The 1,801-nt window shown below is 43.2% G+C and overlaps 1 protein-coding gene across 1 annotated transcript; it reads right to left on the reverse strand.

The window, feature by feature from the left end:
• Positions 1-560: 560 nt before the first annotated feature.
• LOC113930854 (60S ribosomal protein L7a-like) lies at positions 561-1,385 on the reverse strand. The gene has a single exon (XM_035725570.1). It carries the CDS (start codon positions 1,359-1,361, stop codon positions 561-563), a length of 801 nt encoding a protein of 266 aa, XP_035581463.1. The 5' UTR covers positions 1,362-1,385.
• Between the last annotated feature and the right edge of the window lie 416 nt (positions 1,386-1,801).

Consider the following 1,801-nt stretch of genomic DNA (forward strand, 5'->3'; position numbering starts at 1 on the left):
AAAAAATCTTATGTAAGAGGATTTCATTGTAAATAAAATGAATCACTGACAAATTTTTTTTAAAAAGCAGCACAAAAAGACCTTACTATAAGCAAAGACAAAAAAAATGGCTCTAAAGATGACCTAGTTTTTTTTTTTTTTGAAAGTGTTTGTAGCAAAGATAGAGAACATATGTAATGTTCTCGATGCAGACATAAAGAGCAAGATCCATTAATTTTCCATTAACCTGGTGGCTTTCTAGGTGTGTAATTAATGATCTGTCATTATCTGTATTTCCCTGAAGTTCAAAAATTGAGAAAATGTCTGGGTTATTCAGGCCCTGAAGCAGTTTATATGAACTGTGCAAAAATTAAGGCAAAAAAAAGGTTTTGATTAGAGTATTATTAATAACGGCTTCTGTTCTCCATTTCACCATGCATGTTGGTAGACAGCATAAGACAGCCATCCAAATGCTTCATTGGAATTCTTAGTGGACTGAGAATAAACATTTCTTTTTTTGTTTGTTTTTGGAAAGACAACGTTTTATTACTTTTATGTACAGAAAATTCAACAGCGTCCACTCAGCCCAGTTTGGTGGCCAGTTCTTCAGCCTTTGCCTTTTCCAGCTTGGCGATGCAAGCCACAGACTTCGGACCCAGGACGTTGCCTCCCCAGTGGCGTTGGATCGCATCGTATCTGTCATTGTAATTGGTCCTGATGGCTTCCACCAGCTTTGCCAGAGCTTGTTTGTCTTCCGAGTTGACCTGTGTGAAGGCGACAGTGGTGCGGGTCTTCCTGTGGACCAGATACCCCAGCCTGGCCTTCCCCTTGATAGTGCAGTAGGGAACCCCCATCTTATGACACAGGGCAGGCAGGAAAACCACCAGCTCAATGGGATCCACATCATGTGCAATCACTACCAGCTGAGCCTTCTTGTTTTCCACCAAGGTGGTGACAGTGTTAACCCCAGCTCGAAGGACAGGTGGCCTCTTAGTGGGAACATCCCCTTTGCCCGCAGCTTTCTTCTCGGCCCGGGCCAACAATCTCTGCTTCTTCTCCTGCTTTGTCTCTAGTCTGTTCTTGTGGGCCAGCTTAAGCAGTTGAGCAGCTGTCTGGCGGTCCAAGGCCTGGGTGACCTGGGTAATTGCGGGAGGCACTTTTCGACGTTTATAGCGAATAGCCCGTTGCCGTTGCAGCCAGACATAGCGGGGCCATTTGACAAAGTGGGTGAGGTCCCTTTTGGGCTGGATGTCCTGTCCGATGCCAAAATTCTTGGGCCTCTTCTCGAACAGGAGATTGACTGCCTTCTTGGCCTCCTGCTTCTTCACGACAGCAGGCACCCGGGCCACCTTCTTCCCCTTCACCTTCTTCCCTTTTGGCATCTTGGGGTGCTGGAGGAGAGAGGAGAGTAAACATTTCTATATTTCACATTAAAATGTTACCTGATTTGCATTAAAGTGTTACCAAGAATTCCATCTCCACAGGAAAAGTAAAAATATAATGTGCTTATTTTATTTATGACAAATAATTAAGGCAATTGTAAAGTCTCGGCTTTCTCTAGGCTGCTTCATGGAACTAGAAATTGTTCCAGAGATATAGTAAAAATGGACCTCAGATAGTTTCTGTCCCTAGTGAGTGGAAGAACCTTGCAGTTTTAGCTGATGCAACAAGATGTCTTATCCTCTCTGAATTTAATATTCTCAATCTTTGTACATGGGCAAAATGTTTGGAGATAAAGGCAAAAGAAAAAATAAATTTCCTTACTACTTACAGTCCGTTGACAAGTCCTTGGAACAGGCAGAGTGATCTTCCCCTAGCAACT

Source organism: Zalophus californianus, chromosome X (assembly GCF_009762305.2).
Source record: "Zalophus californianus isolate mZalCal1 chromosome X, mZalCal1.pri.v2, whole genome shotgun sequence".
NCBI classification, from domain to species: Eukaryota; Metazoa; Chordata; class Mammalia; order Carnivora; family Otariidae; genus Zalophus; species Zalophus californianus.

Bases quoted from the DNA above. Each gene is read 5' to 3' on its own strand.
- LOC113930854 (XM_035725570.1), bottom strand. From the start codon at position 1,361: ATGCCAAAAGGGAAGAAGGTGAAGGGGAAGAAGGTGGCCCGGGTGCCT.